This window comes from Salmo salar, chromosome ssa21 (genome assembly GCF_905237065.1).
Source record: "Salmo salar chromosome ssa21, Ssal_v3.1, whole genome shotgun sequence".
Lineage (NCBI taxonomy): Eukaryota > Metazoa > Chordata > Actinopteri > Salmoniformes > Salmonidae > Salmo > Salmo salar.
Genome location: NC_059462.1, coordinates 936,734 through 963,352, shown reverse-complemented (window position 1 = coordinate 963,352; position 26,619 = coordinate 936,734). Strand labels below are relative to the sequence as shown.

Sequence of the window (26,619 nt, the reverse complement as noted above, 5' to 3'; positions counted from 1 at the left end):
TCAGTGAGGTGAAAGGTTCAGAATTTTAGTGAGGTGTTCAGTGAGGTGAAAGGTTCAGAGTCAGATGGACTTGTAGATATTGTTTTTATGCCTCTGTGTCTAGTATGAGGGAAGCTATAGGAAGTTTTGTGAGCCAATGTTAGCATGAGTTCATCTGACTTTAAGGACGTAGATAAAGGGCCTCATTGCCAAAATCCCAAAGTGTCCCTTTAAGTATAGAGCTGACCAGATTCCCTATTTTATCTGCCAGACAATTATATCACAAACAACACTAACTAGACTTCTACTCTTCCGACCTTTTCCTTTTCTCTCCTCGTCTCTCCTCCTGGACCGACCTCTGAACTCTACCCTCTTCCATTCTCTGCTCTCCACTGCCTTTTCCTCCCTCCTCCCACCTTCCATTCCCCTCACCTCCCTTTCCAGTCTCCACTTGTCTATTCTGGCTTTCACCTCTTCTCTCCCCTCTCTCAGAGCCCTCCCTCTTACTCTTTCCTGCCCCTCTAATCTCCACTGTCCTTCCCCTCCCCTCTTCCTTCACCTCACACCTCAATTTTACCCCTTTTTCTTCTATCTCCTCATCCCCCACCTCTCCTCCCCTAGGTTCTGGGAGTGACGCGGAGACGGACTCAGTCTTCAGGATGGCGGCAGACAGTAACAAGGATTCACTGCACTACCGCCGCTCGCTGGTCATCGAGCCTAAAACGACCACGCAGTTCAACCAGTTCCTGCCCACCAAGGACAAGCCAGCGGCCTATGTGCCAGCGCCGCTCCGCAAGAAGCGGGCCGAGCGCCATGAGGACAGCCGCCGGAGCTGGGCCAGCCCCATGTACACGGAGGAAGATGGCACCTTCACCAGGTAGCAGAGTCATACACACATCTGTAGCCTATACACCAGAAATCAGCTGCCTCTAATCTTTGACCGCAGGTGCTGCTCTAGCATATCCTTTCAGATCTCTCAATGGTTAAATTATCCAGAGGGACGGGGCTCAATTCCATTTTATTTCAGTTAAATTCAGGTGAATTGTTAAATCGAAATGGTACCGAGCCAAAATATCCCACCCAGTTTCTTAGATCGTTATGACTCGTCATTGCAGCACAAGCTAAGCTAGCTTTATATGCCAGCTTGTCTTCTTTCACCGTGAAGAAAACTGCTGCTTTGCATTGGATAGTGAGTACTGTGTATGTGCACTGTACCATCATATCCTCCTGTCACGGCTGACCACAGAACACTGACCTCAGTGGGATAAGGCCCGATTTCAACCAACAACGGATGCATATCCCAGAATTCCCTGCAGTGGGCGTACAGGTGCGAGAGTGGCAGTGACGACGAGTCGGACCCCGAGTGGCCGGACCCCGACCTCGTTCTGGACGGCCTAGCCCCTCCCCAGCCCACCAACTTCACCCAACCCGTCAGCCCTGTAGAGGCTGGGAATTCCGTGGGGTTAGGAGGAGGGGGATGAGGAGTTTCATTGGTGAGAGGAGGGACCTGGCCAATGGTCACAGTGAACACGAACACCCCACCACGGAAGACGGTGACCTGCCTCAGTGACCTGCCTCTCTGATAACTGTCTGACCAAGAGAGAGAGAATAAGAGAGAGAGAGAGAGCTTTTATGCCTGTCTGACAAGAATGAGAGAAAGAGAGAGTGCTTCTTCTGTTACGTCTGCCAGATGAACGAGTGCGGGAGAAAGAAAGAATGAGAGAACAAAAGAGATCTTCAGTTTGCATGGTTTTCTAGAACCACCTTGGTCTTAACTTGCCGGCCGATTTTGATTTGATATAACTTTTGTTTTCTTTTATTGTTTTCTTTAGTTTTATTTGCTCGTTCCTCTTGCATTTGTATTTGCTGTGACTGAGTGACTTGCCATCCGAAATATCAGATTACATTTATTTGAAAACAACAAAGCTTTTGCTCCTCATGTGTCTGAGGAGATTGGGTGCTATGTACTCAAGGATGTTCCAAACACCATAACACCAAAAGCCCTTTCCACTCCGATTGGCTGGTCTTTTTCTCAAGCAGCTGTGGATCAATGACACCTGATGCGATCCCCCCACCCTCAGTGATGTGGGGTACGCCGAACCTGTTCAGGATGACCTGTACGCCTGCAAAGTGGGTGCTTCCCCCAAACCACCCGCCAACGGGTTATATGATGGGTTCCTACCCATGTACAGGACACCCGAGGAGGATGCATACGTGCAGAAGATGGAACTGGGGTCACAAAGGAGATGCTGGTCCAAGAAAATCCAGGACTTCAGGCCTGTGGACACACTGATGGGGGGGGGGTGTCATCATTATACCCCAAACCACATCATTTAAAGCACTTGCATTCCATTCAGATGTTCATACTGTACATAACAAATATGATATAAAACATTAGTACATACAATGTCAACATTTACAAAACAGACATTTCCTTACTCTTTCTTCCCTCCACTATTTTTAATGGCACAGCCCATGCTTACATTACTTTATCACTCTATCACAACAGTTTCCAGTGATTCCCGTTAGTCTTTTTTTGTTGGTTAATGCATGTGATTCCATCCTCATTCATAAAACTTTGATTTGATTGATTAGTTGGGTCTGCACTGCTTTACTCTACTTTTACACTACTTCACTGTGTTGATTCCACCTGTCTGACCTCTCTTCTCCCCACTCTCTCTCTTTTCTAAACCCTCTCCTCTCCCCGGGGCTGTAGCCGAATGAAGTCAGGTAGACTGCATGTCAGTCGCTGGCGCTCCTCAGCCCCGCCCCCTTCCGGCACCTCCCCCCTCTCTCCCCCATGCACCTGAAGGCTCCACCCACACTAGCCACCACGCTGCCGGTCAAAGGTCGACACAGCTTTTCGATTGATTGTAACATCACAGGAGCACTCTAGATTGTTTTAGAGCTTTGCCTTAAAAGGGCAGGACTTTTGATTGGCTGTCCTCTCTCACGTACTAACAGCGATACAGTACTACAAAGCTAAGCTAATAACATTGTTCTTCCATACCTTGAAGAGCAGTTTGTTTTTAGAGTTATACCAGTTATATTATACTGAGGAATAATCGCTTTGCTATCTTGCTGTTTAGTCCAATTTGCATCAGTACATATGTTAAGATACTGGCCGTGTCTGAAATATGGCATGCCTACTACTTACTTAAACTGTGTCCTAATCGTACTACATTCTATTTAGAACGTACTGTTTAGTAAAAATATATTCAGTAAGCAACAAGTATCAACATACTACTCATCCATACTGAGGACGTAATCCAGTTTGCACATAATGTTCTGGAAACCATATGTTTCTTTGAGCTTTGTGAGAGTGTGGTTGTCCTATGGTTATTATACATAAAAGAACAGAACAGAACAGGTGAAATGTACACTTCCCTTCTCAGAACGTTTAATTAACTTTTAATGGTTTTAATGGTCAGGAAACATATGGCTTTGTTCGCAGAACCAATGGTAAACCAAATACTTACGTTCACACAACTTCCAATGAACCAAACAAGCCACCTGGGAAGTATTGGTGTTCGGACACAGCCATAGTACTGTGTTTGCCAAACACTTACAATATGAATAAGCTGCTTCTGAATACTATTAAAAGGGCCCCTGTTTGATGGAGCCCTATTTTAAATCCAACATAACCTTCCTTTTTTCTTTCGATCTATCTTCTCTCTACTACTGCCCCCCCCCCTCCCTCCAGTACTTACAACACTCAGCCACTACACACTGCCCCCTACCAGCCCCCTAAACTGAAACCCACCAACATCCCGTACCTTGAGTACTCCCCGGTGGTACTCCCCAGGATTGACCGCACCTTGGTGCCCCGGCTGGTCAAATGCAAGAAGCGTGCCCTCCTGAGGCGTGAAAACCCCCCGACCCATTGGACGAGTCCCTGGTGAGCATCCTCCCTGACCTGGAGAACGACAACATGTTTGCCAGGCGCACCCTGGCCTTCCACTGGCTATGCTGAAGACCCGGGTGTGCAAGAACCGCTCGTCTGGCCAACGCTACGCCTCGGACCCCCAGCTCAATATTTCTACTGATTCTGAAAAACATCAAAAGAAAGATGCCCAGGGTCCCTGCTCATCTGCGTGAACGTGCCTTAGGCATGCTGCAAGGCCAGAGCAATAAATTGCAATGTCTGTACTGTGAGACGCCTAAGACAGCGCAACAGGGAGACAGGACAGACAGCTGATCGTCCTCGCAGTGGCAGGCCACGTGTAACAACACCTGCACAGGATCGGAACATCTGAACATCACACCTGCGGGACAGGTACAGGATGGCAACAACAACTGCCAGAGTTACACCAGGAATGCACAATCCTCCGTCAGTGCTCAGACTGTCCGCAATAGGCTGAGAGAGGCTGGACTGAGGGCTTGTAGGCCTGTTGTAAGGCAGGTCCTCACCAGACATCACTGGCAACAACGTTGCCTATGGGCACAAACCCACCGTCGCTGGACCAGACAGGACTGGCAAAAAGTGCTCTTCACTGACGAGTCACGGTTTTGTCTCACCAGGGGTGATGGTTGAAATCGCGATTATTATCGAAGGAATGAGCGTTACACCGATGCCTGTACTCTGCAGCGGGATCGATTTGGAGGTGGAGGGTCCGTCATGGTCTGGGGTGGTGTGTCACAGCATCATCGGACTGAGCTTGTTGTCATTGCAGGCAATCTCAACACTGTGCGTTACAGGGAACACATCCTCCTCCCTCATGTGGTACCCTTCCTGCAAGCTCATCCTGACATGACCCTCCAGCATGACAATGCAACCAGCCATACTGCTCGTTCTGTGCGTGATTTCCTGCAGACAGGAATGTCAGTGTTCTGCCATGGCCAGCGAAGAGCCCGGATCTCAATCCCATTGAGCACGTCTGGGACCTGTTGGATCGGAGGGTGAGGGCTAGGGCCATTCCCCCCAGAAATGTCCGGGAACGTGCAGGTTCCTTAGTGGAAGAGTGGGGTAACATCTCACAGCAAGAACTGGCAAATCTGGTGCAGTCCATGAGGAGGAGATGCACTGCAGTACTTAATGCAGCTGGTGGCCACACCAGATACTGACTTTTACTTTTGATTTTGATCCCTCCGTTGTTCAGTGACACATTATTCCATTTCTGTTAGTCATGTCTGTGGAACTTGTTCAGTTTATGTCTCAGGTGTTGACTCTTATGTTCATACAAATATTTAAATTTGCTGAAAATAAACGCAGTTGACAGTGAGAGGACATTTCTTTTTTGCTGAGTTTATAACTCAAGCTATTGACTCAATCTAATCTCCCATGGACAGACGCGTAACAAAGGATGGCATCATGGCGTCTGTCAACAGACTGTGGGACAACTAACAAGGAACTTTGTTTCCGTCGTGCAGATTTTTTCATCACTGATCATTTGGACAAATCATGATTTCGCAGGTGTTGCATCTTTTGAATTTCGGAAGGGGAGGGGACATTTGACCCATGTTTTGGCTGAGGGTTTCCATTTAGGGGGGGTGGAGACATCCTTGGTCTTGTTAGTATCTTTACTGATAAATTATACAGTGCATTTGGAAAGTACTCAGAGCCCTTGGATGGGATTAAATAAATGTTTTTCCTCATCAATCTACACACAATACACCATAATGACAAAGCAATTTGTTTTGCAGATGTATTAAAAATAAAATCCCAAAATAGCCTATTTACCTAAGTATTCAGACCCTTTGCTATGAGACTCGAAATTGAGCTCAGGTGCATCCTGTTTCCATTGATCATCCGTGACATGTTTCTACAACTTGATTGGAGTCCACCTGTGGTAAATTCAATTGATTAGACATGATTTGGAAAGGCACACACCTGTCTATATAAGGTCCCACAGTTGACAGTGCATGTCAGAGCAAAAACCAAGCCATGATGTCGAAGGAATTGTCCATAAAGCTCCGAGACCTGATTGTGTTCAGGCACAGATCTGGGGAAGGGTACCAAAACATTTCTGCAGCATTGAAGGTCCCCAAGAACACAGTGGCCTCCATCATTTTTAAACGGAAGAGGTTTGCAACCACCGAGACTCTTCCTAGAGTTGGCTGCCCAGCCAAACTGAGCAATTGGGGGAGAAGGGCCATGGTCAGGGAGGTGAACAACAACCCAATGGTCACTCTGACAGAGCTTCAGAGTTCCTCTTTGGAGATGGGAGAACCTTCCAGAAGGACAACCATCTCTGCAGCACTCCATCAATCAGGCCATTATGGTAGACTGGCCAGACAGAAGGCACTCCTCAGTAAAAGGCAAATGACTGCCCGCTTGGAGTTTGCCAAAAGGCACCTAAAGGACTCTCAGACCGTGAGAAACAAGATTCTCTGGTCTGATGAAACCAAGATTGAACTCTTTTGCCTGAATGCCAAGCGTCACGTCTGGGGGACACCTGGCACCATCCTTACGGTGAAGCATGGTGGTGGCAGCATCATGCTGTGGGGATGTTTTTCAGTGGCAGGTAATGGGAGACTAGTCAGGATCGAGGGAAAAATGAACGGAGCAAGCTACAGAGATATCCTCGATGAAAACCTGCTCCAGAGTGCTCAGGACCTCAGGCAGGGGGTGAAGGTTCACCTTCCAACAGGACAAAGATCCTAAGCACACAGCCAAGACAACACAGAAGTGGCTATGGGATAAGTCTCTGAATGTCCTTGAGTGGCCCAGCCAGAGCCTGGACTTGAACCCGATCGAAAATAGTGGTGCAGCGACGCTCCCCATCCAACCTGACAGAGCTTGAGAGGATCTGCAGATGAATGGGAGAAACTTCCAAAATACAGGTGTGCCAAGCTTGTAGCGTCATATCCAAGAAGACTTGAGGCTATAATCGCTACCAAAGGTTCTTCAAAAAAGTATTGTGTAAAGGGTCTGAATACTTACGTAAATGTGATATTTCACAAACCTGTTTTTGCTTTGTCAATATTAGGGTATTGTGTGTAGATTGAGGGATTTTTTTTCTTTTTGGGGTTTAATTTTAGAATAAGGTTGGAATGTAACAAAACATGGAAAAAGTCAAGGGGTCTGAATACTTTCCGAATGCACTGTATAATCTCCCCCCAGAACCTAATCAAGGAGAGATTTAAAATGTGTCTGAGGCATCTGGATGTATTTCCCTCACACATTAAACTCCTGTAGAGTTTTCAGTTACACACACACACACACACACACACACACACACACACACACACACACACACACACACACACACACACACACACACACACACACACACACACACACACACACACCTTCCTAGCAGGTCAAAGGAAGGGGATACTTTAACTGCGATACATAACCACTTTCAATAAAAAGGAAACCAAAACCCCAGGAGAAAGTAGAGTGGCACTAGCCATCCCTTAACACATATCTAGGATTAGGTTACTTTACCACCAATCCTAACATTAACCATTAGAGTGAGAGAAGAACACAAGACAGTGGTACCTCTACTCATTCCCAGACTAGGGAAATGAAGTCTGGCCCAAATGTGACATTTTTGTCTGTGTGGTTCTCTTAGACTGCTCCAAAAGCGCGCAGTTGCTAACGACGGGTGAGTTGACTATGTCTGTTCCAGCATGGTCGCTTACTCTCCGCTTTTGCCTTTGTGTTGCTGCTCTCGTTTACTAGCGCCCTCACTCGCTGGCTGACTGCTATACGCTGACACATTGCTGGGGATTGAGTGGTGTAGGGCAAGCTCCACAAATCTCTATTGACAAAGCAACAAAGTGGAGTGAGAGGATTGTACACACAATACCAATATGCTGTCATCCAATAAAACATACTGTGTGTTATGTACAGCTAAGAGTTAGAATTGTTGAAGCACAGGTTGTAGGCTACCGTAATAAGTTGGTTTTGTGTAACAGAAAGATATATTTATAGCAGTATGATTCAGAAGTTTACACGTAAGTCAAACAGAGTGAATGTTTTTGGCCAAGACAACTTTGAAAGCTTTTTTTGTATGAAAGGGATGGCTGAGATATGCAGCTTGTGTTTTCTAACCCATTAGCCTAAAACCACATTAGCTTGTGTTTTCTAACCCATTAGCCTAAAACCGCATTAGCTTGTGTTTTCTAACCCGTTAGCCTAAAACCGCATTAGCTTGTGTTTTCTAACCCGTTAGCCTAAAACCACATTTGCTTGTGTTTTCTAACCCATTAGCCTAAAACTGCATTAGCTTGTGTATTCTAACCCATTAGCCTAAAACCGCATTAGCTTGTGTTTTCTAACCCGTTAGCCTAAAACCGCATTAGCTTGTGTTTTGTGACTCAACTGTTGCTTATATGTTTGCTTACTAATACCTGACTAAGAAATGTAAAAAAAGGGGAACATGTTTTGTTTGTGATACTTTTTAGTCTTAATAATGTTATGTTGATGTTTTTCTTTCCTTATTATTAATGAATGTTGAACTTTGAAATGGTGTTGGTTCACTGTGTACTTACAATAAAAAAACATTGTTTAAAAGTATGTTGCAGTTGAAAATCACAGCTCATTTAATTGAGATTTAGTTTAACAAACTATTTTTGCTCCACATTTTGAGCACATTTCTGATTGTTATGTCCTGTTGACATCATTGCATGATTTGCACAGAAGTCTGTTACATAGACAGATACACAATTATTGGTGACCTTATTTCACTATAGCTCATGTTAGTGTGAAGGAATGCAAGTGTCCCAGCATTAGGGGATTGGAGTGGATTTGATGCATACATTTATAGCCTACTTTATAACTGTAACATCAGTCTTGTGCACAGTAGGTTTATGCTCCTAACTGGTGGTCCAATGCCTGTAGCAGGGTTGACACTGAACCCAAACCTTTAAACCCTCTTCCCTGGCGGTGTGTAGGAGCAAATCAATGACAGACCTTGCAGTGGACCAGGCAGCCCTGAAGCAAGTATGCTACGAGGAACTACAGAAGATCAGAGAGCAGGTCAAGGAGAACGAGGACCAGTGGCAGGATGTGAGTGTATATATACCTGCAACCACCACACACCTGGGCTGTGTTCAGTAGGCATAATGTAACAAAATGTTTTGTAATGCTAAACAAAAATGTGTGTTTATTATTGGATTAGGAAGTCCTGGGGTGTATTCACTAGGAACCAAACAGGAGAAAACAGGATGAAACTGGGAGGGACCTACCTGCATTTGTCCAATAGAAACTCTCATTTTGGTTGCAAAACGTTTTCCCTTGCAAAGTGTTTTTCGACAGTGTACACTAATGAATACACCCCTGCTAGTCCCTCCCTGTTGTTAGCCCTTTGGTTCGGTTTGGTGCCAAATGAACCCTGTATTCCCCACATGTCCGCTCACCACTAGGGGGTTCCCAACTTACCAGGGGTCGCACACATTCACCCCAAAAGACTGCTGTTACACTTGACTTAAACCCTCCCTAATATAATAATCAAGACATAACGAATTGATGAGCTATGCCTGTTTAATCATCACCAATTGTAGTGTCTTTGATCATGTCAATATATAGGCCATGATTATTGTATCCTTGTCTGAAATTAGTACACAACTCAAAGCCATCCCAACTGTCTACAAGTAGCAACATATGATAGATAAGTCTAGTTAGTATTTGATATGGGGAGAATGGAGATCTGAAGAGAACAGCTATTTTGGCCCAGTGTGGTGAAAGGAGAATGTGTTTTGTAAAGGTGGAGAGAGCGAGAGAGAGCGAGAGAGAAGACAAACAATTGTTTAAACAGCACTGCCCTCATGAAATGTCTTAATTTAAGGAGGCACAGCTGAGATTTTGTATTAATGATCACCACAGAATACCTCATCCTACTTTTAGATCTATATTTCCTCATTTGAGTATACACTCAGGCCTGCAGTGGCGACTAAACACCTATAACACCAAGACAATATTCTGGGAAAGATGACCAATCTTTCAAGGTCATTCCAGAATGTTCCACCGTGTCTAACTAAATTCATGTAATTATTCCACAAACTTCTACAATATGCAGTATATGAGTGAGTGTTATTGGTAAAGGCATCATTCTTACCTGTTACTGTAGTCAGTTACAGTGATATACACTACCAGTTCAAAGTTTTAGAACACCTACTCATTCAAGGGTTTTTCTATATTTTTCTATTTTCTACATTGTAGAATAAAAGTGAAGACATCAAGACTATGAAATAACACATATGGAATCATGTAGTAACCAAAAAAGTAATAACATTTTCCAATGTAAAACATACGGGGTCTGTAAAATGTATATAGGTTCAGAACTTTTGTGAAATAGCACAGTTACAAATAGAAATCAAACTGGATGGACATCAGAAATAGAGGAAGGAGTAAAAACAAACAAAATATAACAATTGAAAAATAGATTGTGTCTGGAAAATGTGTATAAGATACAGTGAGGGAAAACAGTATTTGATCCCCTGCTGATTTTGTACGTTTGCCCACTGACAAAGAAATGATCAGTCTATAATGTTAATGGTACGTTTATTTGAACAGTGAGAGACCGAATAACAACAACAAAAAAATCCAGAAAAACGCATGTCAAAAATGTTATAAATTGATTTGCATTTTAATGAGGGAAATAACTATTTGACCCCTCTGCAAAACATGACTTAGTACTTGGTGGCAAACCCTTGTTGGCAATCACAGACGTCAGACGTTTCTTGTAGTTGGCCACCGGATTTGCACACATCTCAGGAGGGATTTTGTCCCACTTCTCTTTGCAGATCTTCTCCAAGTCATTAAGGTTTCGAGGCTGACGTTTGGCAACTCGACCCTTCAGCTCCCTCCACAGATTTTCTATGGGATTAAGGTCTGGAGACTGGCTAGGCCACTCCAGGACCTTAATGTGCTTATTCTTGAGCCACTCCTTTGTTGCCTTGGCCGTGTGTTTTGGGTCATTGTCACGCTGGAATACCCATCCACGACCCATTTTCAATGCCCTGGCTGAGGGAAGGAGGTTCTCACCCAAGATTTGATGGTACATGGCCCCGTCCATCGTCCCTTTGATGCGGTGAAGTTGTCCTGTCCCCTTAGCAGAAAAACACCCCCAAAGCATAAGGTTTCCACCTCCATGTTTGACGGTAGGGATGATGTTCTTGGGGTCATAGGCAGAATTCCTCCTCCTCCAAACACGGCGAGTTGAGTTGATGCCAAAGAGCTCCATTTTAGTCTCATCTGACCACAACACTTTCACCCAGTTGTCCTCTGAATCATTCAGATGTTCATTGGCAAACTTCAGACGGGCATGTATATGTGCTTTCTTGAGCAGGGGGACCTTGCGGGCGCTGCAGGATTTCAGTCCTTCACGGCGTAGTGTGTTACCAATTGTTTTCTTGGTGACTATGGTCCCAGCTGCCTTGAGATCCTTGACAAGATCCTCCCGTGTAGTTCTGGGCTGATTCCTCACCGTTCTCATGATCATTGCAACTCCACGAGGTGAGATCTTGCATGGAGTCCCAGGCCGAGGGAGATTGACAGTTCTTTTGTGTATCATCCATTTGCGAATAATCGCACCAACTGTTGTCACCTTCTCACCAAGCTGCTTGGCAATGGTCTTGTAGCCCATTCCAGCCTTGTGTAGGTCTACAATCTTGTCCCTGACATCCTTGGAGAGCTCTTTGGTCTTGGCCATGGTGGAGAGTTTGGAATTTGATTGATTGATTGCTTCTGTGGACAGGTGTCTTTTATACAGGTAACAAACTGCGATTAGGAGCACTCCCTTTAAGAGTGTGCTCCTAATCTCAGCTCGTTACCCGTATAAAAGACACCTGGGAGCCAGAAATCTTTCTGACTGAGAGGGGGTCAAATACTCATTTCCCTCATTAAAATGCAAATCAATTTATAACATTTTTGACACGCATTTTTCAGGATTTTTTTGTTATTCTGTCTCTCACTGTTCAAATAAACGTACCATTAAAATTATAGAGTGATCATTTCTTTGTCAGTGGGCAAACGTACAAAATCAGCAGGGGATCAAATACTTTTTTTCCCTCACTGTATATAAACTGAAGGTAGAAGCCTAAGTGATTATTGGCTTACACCAATTGGGGGAAGGGTGGTAGGGTTTGGGGAATAATGACGGTATATTCTTAAAATGTATGTATATCTATATAGGTATGTGTATGTGTATATGTATGCATGTGTGTATGTATATGGATATATATATATATTTACCCAAAAAATATATGGAGGATTGGAAATGATGCAGACAATTACATTGATGGAAGCAACATTCTTTCCGCAATATTAAGCTGATCCACCCCAAAGAAAAAAAAGGGGAAAAAAGGATTAAATATATTTTATATTTGAGATTCTTCAAATAGCCACCATTTGCCTTGATGACAGCTTTGCACACTCTTGGCATTCTCTCAACCAGCTTCATGAGGTAATCACCTGGAATGCATTTCATTTAACAGGTGTGCATTCTTAAGTAAATTTGTGGAACTTCTTTCCTTCTTGATGCATTTAAGCCAATCAGTTGTGTTGTGACAAGGTGTCAAAAATAGTTGTACTCATCCTTAAAAATGTCGTACTGGAGAGAAGAGGACCAAAACGCAGCAGGTATGTGCAGGCTCATCTTGACTTTTATTCACTATCAAAATGAATGCCAAAATAACAAACCATGAGAATGAATGAACGAACAACCAACCAACCAACCAACCAACCAACCAACCAACCAACCAACCAACCAACCAACCAACCAACCAACCAACAGTCTGGCAAAGCATAGGCTCAACACAGAACAATTCCCCACAAACCCCAGTGACAAACAACTCCTACATATGTGACTCCCAATCAGGAACAACGATTCCCAGCTGTTCCTGATCAGGAGTCACAAGACACACACCAGACTGCCACGTCCTGACCCCCAAACTACTACACCAGCTCCATCTGCTGGTCAGGACGTGACACAAGGTAGCAGTGGTATACAGAAGATAGCCCTATTTGGTAAAAGACCAAGTCCATATTATGGCAAGAACAGCTCAAATAAGCAAAGAGAAACGACAGTCCATCATTACTTTAAGACATGAAGGTCAGTCAATCCGGAAATGTCAAGAACTTTGAAGGTTTCTTCAAGTGCGGTCGCAAAAACCATCAAGCGCTATGATGAAACTGGCTCTCATGAGGATGGACAGAGGAAAGGAAGACTCAGAGTTACCTCTGCTGCAGAGGATAAGTTCATTAGAGTTAACTGCACCTCAGATTGCAGCCCAAATAAATTCTTCACAGAGTTCAAGTAACAGACATCTCAACATCAACTGTTCAGCGGAGGCTGTGTGAATCAGGCCTTCATGGTCGAATTGCTGCAAAGAAAACACTACTAAAGGACACCAATAAGAAGAAGAGACTTGCTTGGGCCAAGAAACACGAGCAATAGACATTAGACCGGTGGAAATCTGTCCTTTGGTCTGGAGTCCAAATTGGAGATTTTTGGTTCCAACCGCCGTGTCTTTGTGAGATGCGATGTGGGTTAACGGATGATCTCTGCATATGTATTTCCCACCATAAAGCATGGAGGAGGAGGTGTTATGGTGTGGGGGTGCTTTGCTTGTGACACTGTCTGTGATTTATTTAGAATTCACACTTAACCATCATGGCTACCACAGCATTCTGCAGCGATACGCCATCCCATCTGGTTTGTGCTTAGTGGGACTATCATTTGTTTTTCAACAGGACAATGATCCAACACACCTCTGTGTTGTGTAAGGGCTATTTTTCAAAGAAGGACAGTGATGGAGTGCTGCATCAGATGACCTGGCCTCCACAATCCCCCGACCTCAACCCAATTGAGATGATTTAGGATGAGTCAGACTGTAGAGGTGAAGGAAAAGCAGCCAACAAGTGCTCAGCATATGTGGAAACTCCTTCAAGACTGTTGGAAAAGCATTCCAGGTGAAGCTGGTTGAGAGAATGCCAAGAGTGTGCAAAGCTGTCAAGGGAAAGGGTGGCTATTTGTTGAATCTGAAATAGAACATTTATTTGGATTCGTTTAACACTTTTTTGGTTACTACATGATTCCATATGTGTGTTATTTCATAGTTTTGATGTCTACACTATTATATTACACTATAGAAAATAGTAAAAATAAGGAGAAACCCTTGAATGAGTAGGTTTTCTAAAACATTTGATCTGTAGTGTATGTCTATCAGTGGCATGATAACATGGTGTCTTAACACAGCATTTAGGTCACACACGGCCCCAATACACAGGGGACCAGAGGCGGGAGGAGCTAAACTCACACAAATAGGACACTTTCTCAGAATTTAGTCCTTTCTCTTTCTCTCTCTCTTGCTTTCGCTCTCTCTCGCGCTCGCTCTCTAATCTGCAGCTAACCACGTTTACATTAGCCTTCCTGGCCATCCTTTAGGGGATTTAACTGTGTCACATGGGCTTTTCCAAGATGGCCGTTTCTAAGCTGGTCTCTGGCGTGCATTTCATCTCCGCAGGACCTCACCAAGTGGAAAAACCGTCGCAAGAGCGTCAACTCTGATATTGTGAAGAAGAAAGAGGAGAGGGAGCAGATTGAGCAGACCACAGCGAGCAGCGGAGGAGGGAGCGGTGGTTTCCTGAGGTCCAACCGGAGGTAAGAGTGACACCTGAGGACAGGTAGACACCAGGGTCAATACGTTCATTAGGGCACTCAATGAAAAAAATCTATGGAAAACGATGAGGGTTTCTTACTGGGCATGTTGAGTTGATCCCTCCATGTCCAGGTAGTCCCTCCCTGTTTTTCCATTTGATGCATTATGAACATGACAGTGGGGACAGGTAGATACCACACCTAGGTTGAATACATACAGGTCTGGACATGAAACAGTTCCTTTTTTTTAAATCCATGTGCTGCAGAAAACTACATTGTTATTGTGACAAAACTGTCTGGCAAGGTGATGCCAATCACCACATTGATTAGCAATGATCTAACAATAACATATGTAATTAAAGGTGGCAGATAGCCTAGAGGTTAAGAGCGTTGGACCAGCAACCAAAAAGTCACTAGTTCACAATCCTCAAGCCGACTAGGTGTTAATGAAATATGTCCTTGACGGTGCAGTTTTGGTTTGCCAAAATCAAGCACCACTTGAATACTTTCAAGGATTTGACATGTATTTGACCCTGCTCTAGTATACTGAGGAAAAGGGCACACACTACAAATGGCAAGGTGCAGATTGACTGAATGTAAGACTTAAAGAAGGAATCTAGCCCCACAGCGACTGAAATATCTACTGCTAGAGTAGACACCCTCAAGGACAAATCCTGCCTGTTTATAGTTACTATGCTCTCTTTATTCTTTTAACACACAGATACCAAATTACATTTGGACTAGCCATGCTCCTACAAGGAACACATCCTTCCATTTTTACAGACAATTAGAAACATATAATGCTTTATTGGTTGTAGATGTTTTACTACGTTTGAAGTATTTTGTCATCAGAATTCTCATCAGTATTTTTAGGTGTTTTCACTCTCACTCAAAACTGTCCTCTTACTGTATATGTACTGATTGCACCAACAAACATGTGTCGATGAAAATGCAGGCACAGATACAGGGCCATACAAAGTTTTGTGTTGTACACAGACTTTTGTGGAGACTTTTGCCCTGAGAGAAAGGGACCGGAGACTGTTAGTCAGTAATTGTCTCTGTGCTAAGTGTGAAAGTGTAGTATAATTGTGGCTTTAATCCTGCCTCCCCTCTACCCCCTCTTTGTTTTATTTTTCCCTGTGTCCCTTTCAACCTTCATCCACCTTTCAACTTTTCCCCTGTTTTTTTCCCATCCTCCCTTGCTTCCTCTCTTCTCTCTTTCCCTCTCACGCATTACACCTTGTAATCCTTTTCCCCTCTCTCCCCTTCCTTCTCCTCTCTCTCTCCCTCCCTCTCTTTCCTCTCTCCTTCACTTTCCTCCCCTTTTCCACCATCCCTCTCTCTCTTCCATTCCCACAGCTCCATCGGCAGTCGTCTCAACTCCCTCGCCTCCCTGGACCAGGACGTGTTTGAAGACTCCGCTCCGGTCCTCCAAACCCGTACCCTCCCCCCCAGGAGCTACACCATCGACTATACCTACACCCCCGTTGACCGCCCCAGTCACACACCCCCCTCCGTGCCCCACCCGAGAGAGGAGGACCCCGCCCCCACTGCCACCATGGCAACTGACAGGGCCTACTCGCCCTCCAGGGGTGACATGAGCAACAGTAGTGACCGTCCCTCCGGTTCAGGTAGCGACATCACAAACAACACTACCACCATCGGTCGTACCTCAAACTACAACCGCTACGTTCCAGCCCCGACCCCCTCGGAGAGAGCCCCGACCCCTTCGGAGAGAGCCCCGACCCCCTCGGAGAGAGCCCCAAGGGGAGCCCCGACCCTCTCGGAGAGAGCCCCGAGGGGAGCCCCAACCCCCTCGGAGAGTGCCCCGACCCCCTCGGAGAGAGCCCCAAGCCCGGCCTTGCGGTACACCAGTGCAGCCAAGACGGAGGAGACCTCCAGCACCACCACCGTCACCACCCCCAGCTTCCTCCCAAAACTACCCGAGCCCAGGCGCCCGTGGGCGGGCAAGGTGGCTGAAGAAGTGACCACTTCCACTGCTGGTGGTTCTCTGTACAAACTACAACCACAGTACAACTCGGTGGCGATGGAGCCAAAGCCTATGCCTCCCAGTGTGTCTCGGGTTTCTGCCTCTCTCCCCAGGAGCTACATGAAATCGGATAGTGCTCTCCTCACCTCTGTCGTCACGCCACGGCCTTTCGGGAGCCAGTCCACCTGCATCGCATCGCTGCCCCGCGCCTACACCGTGAGTACTGTAGTATACTGGAATATTACTACACCTTCCAGTTTTGTCTGTCTGTGTAGTTGTTTGTTACATCAGGACTGCTCTCTGCAGGAATAGCTTTTTAGGACATCTAGACTAGAGGATTTGGGTGATATACTTCAATGGCTGTGTACTGGGTCATGTTCATTAGGACGCGCAATGTAAAACAAATGTTGCAACAAAAAACGAAAATGTCAGTTTCTTAATAGAGTCCAGATAATCTCTCCCTGTTTGTCTGTTTTCCTCCATTTGGTGCGTAATGAACATGACCTAAGACTGTAAGAAAGTTGTGTTGTTTGTTGCATTGTGGTCTATTTCCAATGTAGTAGTTGCTCACACCAGCTAGCCTGATCTGTTTACCTTAGGGGAGTAACAGTTCACCAAACCCACGGTTCGGTACGTATTGCGGTTTTGGGGTCACGGTTCGTTTTTGGTACGGCGTTAAAATTAACTGCCATTCACAATGTTCCTTGCATTGTCTTTTGTGACCGGATTGTTATGTTGGGCCTCACAAGTATCCACTCTGATGCTGCATTTGTAACCATGTGGGAGGGGGAATTTGTGAATTTGTAAATACCAGTTGGATGCATTCATGTTATTTTAACTCGTTGAGAAAAGCAGATTGATTAATGGCCAACAAGCTGTGTCAACCATAAACTAAACGTACAGCTATCATGCTTGTAAACAAATTATAGAATTAAAAAAACACATGAACACTACAATTGCTAAAGCAGTCATTTTGACTGTTCATGAATGTAAAAAAGTATAACGCTGTCATTTAAGTCCTCCGTCTCCTCCTTCCTTGACTTTCCGTTAGTAAGTCTATATAACACACTGCCATTGTTAGAATCTTAATATCACAAATAGAACTTGAGTTATAACCAGTTATAGAAGGGCATGTCATTTTTTTGAACGGTTTTCCTCGTTGCCCCTCCTTCTCCCGAATGTAGGGCCTGCTACACTCCTTCTCCCGACAGTGGAAGGTGCCATGCCCAGTTGATAATCACCCTGAGATTTGCTTAGAAACTGAACCTAAACTAATTTCACACATGAAACAACAGATTATTAAGTAAATGGCCTACTTGGAGTACACAGTGAGAGCATGCACAATTTACAATGGCAAGAAGACCAAGACGAATGGATGCACATGCTGTGTTAGCGCTGCTACAACATCTGAATGAAAATGACGCCGATGGTGGGGAAGAAATTAATCATAATCTCTATACAATGCTATACAATGCTATGGGACGATCATCATCACAAAATGTCATCACTGAGAGAGCAGGCCCTACAAAATGTCATCACTGAGAGAACAGGCCCTACAAAATGTCATCACTGAGAGAGCAGGCCCTACAAAATGTCATCACTGAGAGAGCAGGCCCTACGTCTCAAGCAAAAAACATCAGCAACGCACTCACCAGCTTTCCTTGTTTGTGTCATGGACAGCACATCGGGGACTGTGGCTGAGGCGCAAAGGGAGCAAGGAGACACTGCCTGGGATCTATCTGTTGATGAGCTGGAAGCGTTCATTTCAATGTCCATGGAAGAATGTCCATGGAGGATTCGGTGGAAAGAGCATGTGATATGTAGAGCTTCTGGTCAGACATGTATGGGATATCTTTCTTTGGAGAAACCATGTCAGTTCAGAAAGATCATGTGTTACCTCCGTTTTGATGACAAGAAACAAAAGCGCGATGCCTGGAAACCAACAAATTCGCCCTGGATTTCGATGTATAAATAATTGAGTTATTTTACTGTTGTCATACCGACACTTATATTCATAATACCATTATTGTTTTATGAAATGTAATAATTACACTGTTAATAATGTGTTGTTGCATTTACCTGTCAAATGCTGTTATAGAGGCCGTTTCCTTAGTCGCACTGAGGAAACGGTGCTACTAAGGAATAGACAGGTTTTCCACTAGTAATTACCAGTTTGAGGGCTGTTGAAGTGGATTTTTCCCAGTCGTATGTGTTAAATTCCCACTTCCCACTTGGTTACAAACGCACCATGGCCCTGCATTCAGTGCCAGATGCACACTTGTCTCTCATAAAAGGGGAGTGTCTGTAGCATGGTACTCCGGGATAATGTGATGGGCTGTCACTGTTAAAGATCCAATGCAGATGTTTTTATCTCTATATCAAATAATTTCTGGGTAACAATTAAGTACCTTACTGTGATTGTTTTAAAATTAAAATAAAAAAATTAAATAGGGCAATTTCTCAAGCAAGAATTTTTCCAGGATTGTCTGGTCTGAGTGGGAAAGGGAAAACTGTAAACTAGCTATTATTGGCAGAGCGGTTTCTTATTGGTCTAACTAATTTACCACCTGGTGATGTCACCAGACAGGCCAAAACTCAACCCATCAAAACAGGCAGAAATTTCAAGGGGTCTTTTAAAACAGTTCTTACACTAAAAGGACATTAACATAATATTCACAATTTCACGGTATTATTCCAAACGCATAGTGTGGAAATATATATAAAACACAGGGAAATCATGTTTTTGACTGCAATGGGCCTTTGAGTAAGCGCAACAATTAATTGAAAACTTTGGCTTTGGTTTGCTAATATAGAGCGAGTACTACCTGTTTGCTGAAATGGCTGCACAAGGGACGTTTGTAAAGTGGCTCGAGCACTTCCACGAGGCGCATATCCCCGGCTATAAACCAAAGACTGTAACAAATGTACAAAATAGCTCTTGTAATGTCTTTGGCCTGGTCAGTTTCTTTGCATTTCCGTCTTGCTCCAGTATACTGGGGTTATGTCAGTGTAGATGTGTCAACATACTTGAGGTGTTGGCAGCTCCATAGGCCATTCTTGTTGAGCTTGGGGATATACTGTCAATGTTTTATCCACAACTCTGTCCATAGCCATTGTAATCTACTGCGTCTCACAAAAGGACAGTTTAAAATGCACCAATAAGATTACAATTTTGATTAAACATGCACATAGGCTCTAACCGGTGCGTCAACCTAATTAACATAATACAACATTCTCATTACAAATCCGTCAGTTAAAAAAAATATATAATAATAATATTTTACCATTATTTAACTAGGCAAGTCAGTTAAGAACAAAATCTTATTTACAATGACGGCCTACCGGGGAACAGTGGGTTGTTCAGTGGCAGAACAACAGATTTTTACTTGTCAGCTCGGGGATTCAGTCCAATAACCGAAACGCGCTAACCACTAGGCTACCTGCCACTCTGACAGTTTATGCTAGAGATATCAATTTTTTGCAGGGATGCATCTCAATCCACCGCATCTGACAATGTCGCACTTCCACATTTGTGGTGAAAGGTGGCAGAGCTAGAGCGGTGTTTGTCAGACCATGAAATTTACCAAAAATCGGTCTCAATGCAAAAACGACTGTAGCATCCGAACGGCGTTTTTCCTCACCCAAAAGTGTCACGGGACTCGTCTGAAGGTAACCTTCGGGAAGTTTGCAGACCACTTGACTTTTTCCACATTTTGTTACGTTACAGCCTTAATCTACACACAATACCCCGTAATGACAAAGCGAAAACAGAAATTCCCGATTTACATACGTATTCAGACCCTTTGCTATGAGATTCGAAGTTGAGCTCAGGTGCATCCTGTTTCCATTGATCATCCTTGAGATGTCCACCTTTGCTCTATTTGTCACGCCCTGACCTGAGAGAGTAATTTTTCTCTGTTTGATTAGGTCAGGGTGTGACATGGGTTGGGCATTCTATGTGTTGTATGTCTATGTTGTTTTTGTATTTCTTTGTTGGGCCGAGTATGGTTCCTAATCAGAGGCAGCTGTCTATCGTTGTCTCTGATTAGGAATCATACTTGTTCCCCACCTGTGTTTGTGGGTTATTGTTATTTCTGTGTGTGTACGGCACAGTGCGTTACGTTTCTTTCTGCGTACCTGTTTATTGTTTTGGTTTCGGTTTCCCTAAATAAAGATGTGGAATTACCGGCATGCTGCGCCTTGGCTCCTTTATGACAGGGAATTTGAGGATTCAGAACGTGACACTATTCCTTTTTAACCTAAAAACTCCCTAGCCGATGACAACTATACCCATAACATGATGCAGCCCCCACCATGCTTGAAAATATGAAGAGTGATTTTGGATTTGCCCAACGCTTTGAATTCAGGACACATTTTATGCAGTTTTTCTTTTTAGTGCCTTATTGCAAACAGGATGCATGTTTTTAAATATTATTATTCTGTACAGGCTTCCTACTTATCACTCTGTCAATTAGGTTAGTATTGTGGAGTAACTACAATGTTGATCCATCCTCAGTTTTCTCCTATCACAGCCATTAAACTCTGTAACTGTCAGTCACCAATGGCCTCATGGTGAAATACTTCCCTGGTTTGCTTTCTCTCGGGCAACTGAGTTAGGAAGGATGCCTGTGTCTTTGTAGTGACTGGGTGTATTGATACACTATCCAAAGTGTAATTAGTAACTTCACCGTGCTCAAAGGGATATTCAATGTCAGCTTTTTCTTTTTACCCATCTACCAATAGGTGCCCTTCTTTGCAAGGCACTGGAAAACCTTGGTGTTTGTGGTTGAGTCTGTGCTCAACTGAGAGACCTTACAGATAATTGTATGTGTGTGGTACAGAGATGAAGTAGTCATTCAAAAACCATGTTAAACACTATTGCACACAGAGTGAGTCTATGCAACCTATGTGACTTCTTAAGCAATGTTTTACTCCTGAACTTACAGTGTTTAGGCTTTCCATAACACAGGGATGGAATGCTTATTTACTGAAGACGTTTCAACTTTTCATTTTGAATTAATTTGTAAATTCCCCTTTGACGTTATGGGGTATTGTAGGCCAGTGACACAAAATCTCAATGTAATATATTTTTTAACACAACAAAATGTAAAATCTGTAAATATAGGCTCCTTGTTAACCATATAAATATTGACTCCTCAGAAAAACGGCGAGATGGATGTCACCAAGAAGTCGTCCGTCCCCAGCCGCTATAGCCAGGTCATGACCTCCGAGGACGAGTCACGTTCCCACTCCAACTCTGCCAACAGCAGTGGAGGAGAGGAAGAGGAGGAGGAAGAAGAAGAAAAGAGAGAGAGGGTACGGGGAGTGAACCCCACACTGGCCCCTACCCTGGCCCCCTCTCCTGTCCCTTCTCAGGCCAGGAGTCCTTTCACTGCACTCCAGCCCCCGAAAGTGGCCTCCCCAGCCCTGGTCAGTCTTGTACGTGCAAAGGACACAAACCAGGTAGGCTTAGATTTTGGTTACTATCAAGCGCCCCCCCCCCCCACCAAAAAACACTTTCAGTGTAAACTTAAATTACTAAAACCAAATATAAAGTATGTAGAAAAGATGATGGACCTATATGTATTTTTTGTAATATAATCTTTGAGAACACCAAAATAAAAGCTAAACAGTCAGGGGAATTGAAAATTCCAAAAACAATGAATTTAACAGTATTGTTTTTTTAATTAAGTTTGAGCAAAATAACACAGCATTAGCCATGGCAAAATGCATAGATTTGCAGGAAATTATCTTTAAAACTGCTAAATGTTCTCTCAGCTACATGGCGGAATATGTAGAATCCCTGGAAATTGGCTTAAAGTTTTATGTTTTAAACATCAAGATGGGGGCCTCTAAAATGTTCAAACTAATTCAGTCGCGCCAACTGCGCCCATTGCCACGCCACTAGCCAGGAAAAAAATTGATTAGGCATATAAGTATTTTTCAGAGCAAACTTACAGTATTCCAGAGTTGAAGCCAAAATGAACACAAAGTAATAAGGGCATCACAAGAGAACCAATTTGTTACAGAAAAGTAAAAATGTAAGTAACAGTCGCAGTGCTGGAGAGAGTGACTACGATTTACACTGGATACTGCATGCATACTGTACTATGTAGTAGTGATGGGGGTGGGGATGATAGTTACGTATCAAGATATTATTTTTGACAATATATCGTATTGTTTTGGTAATATCGTGAGGTCTCTGGCAATTCCCAGCCCTTCAATGCAGCTAGTGCGAGAGACAGTAGGAGTGCAATTGTCAGACTGCAATTAATAATTCATAATGAAGAACAAGTGTTATCCGTTCCCTGGCTTCGAACACAGCCTAACATTCTTAATGAGTGTTTGTGTGTGTATGTGTGTTGTGTAGGAGAGCTACTCTGACATGCGAATCAGTCTGAACCAGAAGCCCAACAGCAGTCGAGACTTTGGCTTCCAGACAGAGTGGGACTCCACTGGAGCTCACGTCACCTCCATCCAACCAGGTAAACACACACACACACACACACACACACACACACACACACACACACACACACACACACACACACACACACACACACACACACACACACACACACACACACACACACACACACACACATTTAGCATGGTAAACACAAAGTAACAACTCCCACATTAAAAAATACTATTATATTTATATACTATAGTATTTACTGTAGTGTTTTTGTGGACATGACTGAAGTATCTTTAGAATTCACTATAGTGTTATGTGGACATGACTGTAGTATGTTGTAGTAACACCTGCTGACTAGGGTTAGCTAAAATGGCAGACCAGACTACACCAGTTACTGTTTAATGAGGGGAACACCTCAACCAGAACATAAGACACCGGTTCATGACAGACCACCTATTGAGTTGGGTCAACAGTTCTGAGCAATGCAATGGACCAGACAACACCTTAGCAAACATATACATTTTTTATTACAAGAGCTCCAGAAGTGTAAACTGTGTAGATTGCCTCTGCGTTGTGTTTTGATCAGCTTACATATGACCAAAGGATCAGGATTGGTGTTGGTTTTTTATTCTCTGATAATGACAGGAAAAACTTCCATGAACAAATGCTGCAATTCCCTTATACACCAAACTCCTGTCTTCCACATGGGTACAGTAGATGGGGAATATAACAATAATCTTGTTTCACATAACAGTACAATAGAAGGTAAATGCAATGTACATTATGAAATAGAAATGTACAGTATAGCCTATGGACCTAGGCTAGTCAACTTTCTCAATGACAGGTGTATGTACAGTACGTGATGTGACGTTTTAACATACAGGATTGATTATGTTTTTTATGGGACAATTTTTCAATAACCTACCTCTTTCACATGAGTACAGTAAACAGGGAAGAGGTAAGGGGGGCAGGGGATCTTCATGAGGGGGAATGGAGGAAGTCTACGACATTAAAAAGGACACTTACAACAACGAAAGGAATGTACAGTAATATCAGGCAAGTAACTATTCAGATTCTGGGTAATTTTACAGCATGACATTCAACAGTTGTTACACAGGGACAGAATGTTCAAATCAAACCAGCATTAACAAAGCTAGCAGCTTGCAGTAAAACTATCAAATCTATCAAAAAATTCTAAAATAAGCACTAGGTGATCGAGTGATACTACAGTATGTAGTATAGAATTCTCCAGTATACTACAACATTCTATAGTAAGCACTATATAGTAAGCTTTCCAAGACCAGCATGCAATAATGGGAAGAGAGAGGAAAAGAGTGTTCAGCTTTCAATACAATGCAAATACACACACTGCTGAAACGACTACTGGACCTGAATGTCAATGGAAGCCTTACAGGGTGGATCAAGGACTTTTAACTGACTGCCCACAGAGGGTCCTCATGAATGGGTCCCTCTCTGATGAACTGACCTGAACACAGAGGGTCCCCATGAATGGGTCCTCTCTGATGAACTGACCCTGAACACAGAGGGACCCCATGAATGGGTCCTCTCTGATGAACTGACCTGAACACAGGGGCACCCCAGAGGTGTGTCCTTTTCACCGTTGTTTTCTATCTACACTAACGACATGAAGATCCAAAGAAACAGCGTGAGCCTTTTTAAGTATGACATGGCACCTGTGGGTTTTTTCTTTCAAGATGCTACATCAGATTGGGACAGATATTTTTATAGGCCAACAACCGTCAAGAATGATGCCGGTCAAGTGCCCTCCACTTCAATGTGGACAAGACAAAGGAGCTGATCATCAATGTCCCAACCACTCTCTGAACGACCAACCAGTGAAGGTGGTTGAAATTGAAATTGATGACAAGCTGAGCTTTACAGAGAATGCAAGCCAGCACCTGTTTTTAATCAGGAAATTAAAGGGGTTTGAGGTCAACCAGGATGTTCTGGAGAAGGAGTACAGCAGTCTGGTAAAGAGCATCCTCACGTTCAATAATACAGTCTGGTATGACAATCTGAGTGTGAAAAGCAAAAGTAAACTGACCAGAATAGGAAACACAGCTAGCAAAATAATTGGTCGACCACAGGCACTGTTGAGCAGTCTGTTTCACAAGGCAACCAACAGGAAGGCACTGGGCTGGCGACCCCTCCCACCCTCTACACCTTCAATTCGAGAGGCTTCCCTCTGGCTGGTGCCTCAGAATGCCCAAGGCCAAGAAGAACGTGTTCAAACATTCATTCGTTCCTTGTGCTGTTGGACTACTAAATGCAATGTCAATTGTATTGGTAAATGTACTTATCTGTCCAGTGCAGTTGGGGCAGAGGTCAGTTGTGAGTGAATGTATCAATGTCCTCTGTTTTTAGTCTATGCAGTATGATGGACTGACTAGTTTAAATGTGTGTGATGTGAGAATGTATGTGAATGTGATCCTTTTAATGTAAGGTAATGCCAAATAAAAATGTACATCCTGGATGGACAGTTTTATTCTATTCTACATGACAGATTTGATACTACAGTGTGTAGTATAGTATTCTACAGTATACTACAAAAAAAATGGTCATCTCAGTGAGACAGTTTTTAAGCCATGGACAATGTGTGAAACATTGGGAATAAAACTGCCCTTGGACACGATCATTGATCAATTATGAGCAAAGGTACTGTATTTTATTTAACCTTTATTTAACTGTACCGTTGTGGTGGTCTTCCTTTCCAGTGTCTAAATAAAGAATGCACCTGATTCCAGGTGAAAAAAAGGACTGTGTGTTCCTTTAGTTGATAAGTGTTTGCTATGAAGTGAGTTGTGGACATTGGCCTCAATCTCTTTTGTTAGAAAACCTTTTATAATTCACACAGAAGAACAAATATCATTTCACTGCTACCACTGCACCACTAGCTGGAGGTCAATGAGTTTGATGTGTTGAATGTGTTTGATACCATTGATTTGATTCTAATCCAGCCATTACGATGAGCCCTGTATTTCAGACAGGCACTGCTGGTGTTCTTCAGTTCGTGAGCTAGTAGGACCCGATGGGACCCAGTAACAGAGCATGTGACAGGTCTTATGTAGGGCAGCCTCTATCTGGGTCAGATCTGCTGGCCCTGTCTCTCTCTAGCCTATATATATGTACTAAGGACTCACTTGGCTATCACTGCACCACTGTTAAGAAAAAGGTACTGATGCCACTCTGTGCACAAAATGGTGGAATCGGTGTTTCTAGTTATGGTAACGGTGATGTTTGCATTCATGCTTATATTGTAGGTTATATTTGCCCTAATTTGCTATGGGAGTAGCTGTCACCTGTTGTCATACCACCCCATCAGTGCAGATGAAGGAAGGAGACAAGAAGCAGAAGCCACTTTAAATAAGTGAGAGGATTTATTGCAATCACTGCCTTGTCCTATCTCGGGCATGTCTTTTATAAAAAATAAGAACGTAAATAAATGTATTGAATATTCGAAACATACAATATACTTGCAGTGAAGCCGCTCAACAACTACATCATACCAGTCATCCAACAGATTCCCATTCAGAGCGACACTCATAAGCATCCAGGGTCAATGACCTGCTCAAGGGCATGTTGACCGATCTACCACCAGGCCAAAAAACGTGAACCCGAACCCTCCAAGACCCCCCCCACAGTTCCCCAATAGCTCTCCCTCA

The 26,619-nt window shown here is 43.7% G+C and overlaps 1 protein-coding gene across 19 annotated transcripts in view; it reads left to right on the top strand.

The window, feature by feature from the left end:
* LOC106581618 (LIM domain only protein 7) overlaps nt 1–26,619 on the top strand; it is a 115,588-nt gene that overhangs the window by 50,729 nt on the left and 38,240 nt on the right. For 11 of the 19 annotated variants that reach the window (XM_045704980.1, XM_045704979.1, XM_045704989.1 and 8 more), the window contains 7 exons: nt 424–856; nt 7,497–7,529; nt 8,821–8,935; nt 14,395–14,531; nt 15,888–16,734; nt 21,679–21,981; nt 22,889–23,003. In XM_045704980.1, the coding sequence (XP_045560936.1) occupies nt 424–856; nt 7,497–7,529; nt 8,821–8,935; nt 14,395–14,531; nt 15,888–16,734; nt 21,679–21,981; nt 22,889–23,003 (1,983 nt within the window). The remainder of the gene's footprint in view (nt 1–423; nt 857–7,496; nt 7,530–8,820; nt 8,936–14,394; nt 14,532–15,887; nt 16,735–21,678; nt 21,982–22,888; nt 23,004–26,619) is intronic. The other 8 variants (XM_014163755.2, XM_014163753.2, XM_014163754.2 and 5 more) reach the window with 4 other exon arrangements.